The 2,500-nt window shown below is 40.5% G+C and overlaps 2 protein-coding genes across 5 annotated transcripts in view; one reads left to right on the top strand and one right to left on the bottom strand.

Annotated features, from left to right (window-relative positions):
- Window positions 1-2,500, top strand: part of LOC138006739 (zinc finger protein 709-like) — a 24,708-nt gene that overhangs the window by 4,377 nt on the left and 17,831 nt on the right. The gene's annotated exons all lie outside the window — the stretch shown is intronic.
- Window positions 53-1,000, bottom strand: LOC138005043 (uncharacterized). Its single transcript, XM_068851335.1, has one exon. The coding sequence runs from the start codon at window positions 998-1,000 to the stop codon at window positions 53-55; it is 948 nt and encodes a 315-aa protein (XP_068707436.1).

Below are 2,500 nucleotides of genomic sequence, written 5' to 3'. Positions count from 1 at the left end.
CATTAGAATAAGAGGCAAACATCAATCTCTGGCTGTCCCAGTTTCTCTGTAATTAATTCAAAATACTGGGATCTAATGACCACTCTGTTCTGTCATTAAAATTTCCTGATCCAAAGTCTGCCTCGTAATTTAATTTGCCAGGAATATGGGTGATGGTTATCCATACACCTTGAATCATGGTCCACGACCATATTCCTTTTGCAATTGCATTGCAGAGCCAAGAGTGAATACCTCCCATATTGGAAATACTATAAGATACTGCTGTTGAGTTATCACAACGTACTAAGATATGCCTATTCTTGATGATTGAAGCAAAGGATTGGAGACCATATTTAATTGCTAAAAGTTCAGGCACATTAATGTTTCCTTCGGCATAGCAAACATCTGATGGTGTAAAACTACCCTGTGCTGTAACTACATTACAAACAGCCCCACAGCCAATAAGAGAGGCATCAGTATCAATCACTATATCAGGATTGCCATTTGAAAATGGGGAAGTAGCAGTCTCCAGATTATCGACCCACCATTGTAATTCTGGTTTCATGTCATCAGAAAGGACCATGGTTGAATCATAATTGCCTCTTCCTAGTTTAAGAGCTTCACTCTTGGCCATTTCTAAATCACGATAGAAAAGAGGGCCATGAGCCACACCAGGGAAACTGGATACTAATTTCCCAATAAGTCTGGCTAGGTCTCGTATTGTAATCTGGTCACTCTGCATAGTTTTGTGACGGAGCTCTAACAAACTTGTCTTTTCAGTTGTAAGGGAAATAATCATTTCAAGAGAATTAATGATAAATCCCAAAACAGTCACTATTTGACTGGGAATGAGCGAAGACTTTTCAGGGTGAATCAGAAAACCCAGACTAGAAAACAAACTCTTGCAAGCATTACGAGAGTTAAGGGCATCATTGAATGACTGTTGCTGAAGATAAGTGTCATCAATATAACCAGACGCAATATGCCCTTGACACCTTAGATGCGAATAGCAAGGTTTCATTAGCTTGGTAAATAGGCACGGGGCAGATGAAAGCCCATTAGGAAAACAAGTATATTGGTAGAGTTTACTCCTCCAAATGAAACGAAGATATTTACAATGTTCCTATGCTACCGGAACTGAATAGTATGCATCTTTTAAATTAATTGTTGCCATATAACAACCAGGAGTTACTAACTTCAATATGGCCTGCAGAGTATCCATCTTGAACTTATTGTATTCAACATGCAAGTTTAACTTTTTGAGGTTTAGAATAATTATAAAGCTCCCATCTTTCTTAGGTCTGAGGAACACATTGGACAAAAATTCACCATGTGAATGATTAGCTTCCTCGATTACACCCTTTTGAAGTAATGTATTAATTTCCTGATCCATAAGGCTAGATTCCAAATCAGTAAACTTAATTGACTGAGGGGGCCTCAGCTGCAATGGAAATTGGTCATGTTTGAATGTTATATGGCAACCCTTGACCGTACCTAAAATTACTATCTGAAGTCATGTGCTTCCAAGCCTGAACAAAACCTGTTTGCATGCAAGGGTCTGTGGCAAGATTTGCTTTTATCCAACAGCTTATGGGTAACTTTATTGTCATCTGTGATATGTTTGATTTGCTTGGTAACGTCGTCTCCAAACAGAGAGTCAGTAAAGTTGACTTTTTGAGAACACAAATGAGCGTAATCTTTAGAAATTTGAGGCTTCAATGCCTCCCGGCGTCTCTGAACCAATTTCCAGTTGGCTGATCCTAAGCAGCACAACGAGTCTTCGGTTAGCTTCCATAGTTTGTCCAACAAGGCAGTGGTATCTATGTTGTCCTTGTCTTCAGAGCGCTTCAAGACAAGATCTACTGTTAAAGCTACATTTGTATTTCCTTTAACCAACGCATTCTGAACTCGTTGCATTTTCACATCGCCTGTTCTGGCCTCAGCCGAAACTGGATCCCAAATAACCTGATTAACAGTTATTTTTGACAGGCCCGGACAGTTCTCAGGTCTGAGAATTTTCTGAAATAAATTTTTCTCACTTTCTTCCACGGGTTTTTGCCGCATAATGGCAGTTACTTGAGAAGCCAAGGTATCATTTATCTTCGGGCCTGTAGCTTCCTGTGTATTTGCCTTCTTCTCGAGGCTAGAAAGAAATTTGTTCGGACTAGAAGTAGAATTTCCTTCCTCCGCAGCTGACTCATCAGCTCTTTTCCTTTTACTTGGAGGCTCTGCTTGGCCTGTAGCTGACTCGTCAGCGTTTTTCCCATCGTTCGGATGCTGTGAACGAGAGACTTAATGTTATCATTCATCACGTTTACATTCTCTCCAAGCTTCTAAAAGCTGTTAATCATGCTCTCGGTAAGAACCGTGAAGTTCGCCGAAATGGATTCAGCAAACGACTTGACCACGTCAAGCGAGTGGTTCTCGCCCTACGTGAAATCTTTTGGTTGGTTCTCTCCGCTTAACCTCCTGACTAGGAGCTTTGGTCTTCGACGACCTCTGCTTAGATTTATCCGACTTT

This window comes from Montipora foliosa, chromosome 6 (assembly GCF_036669935.1).
Source record: "Montipora foliosa isolate CH-2021 chromosome 6, ASM3666993v2, whole genome shotgun sequence".
Classification (NCBI taxonomy): Eukaryota; Metazoa; Cnidaria; class Anthozoa; order Scleractinia; family Acroporidae; genus Montipora; species Montipora foliosa.
The sequence above is the reverse complement of the archived record's forward strand: the minus strand, read 5'-3'. Positions and strand labels throughout refer to the sequence as shown.

Excerpts from the sequence above, each read along its gene's own strand:
- LOC138005043 (XM_068851335.1), bottom strand. The coding sequence starts at position 1,000 with ATGAAACCTTGCTATTCGCATCTAAGGTGTCAAGGGCATATTGCGTCT.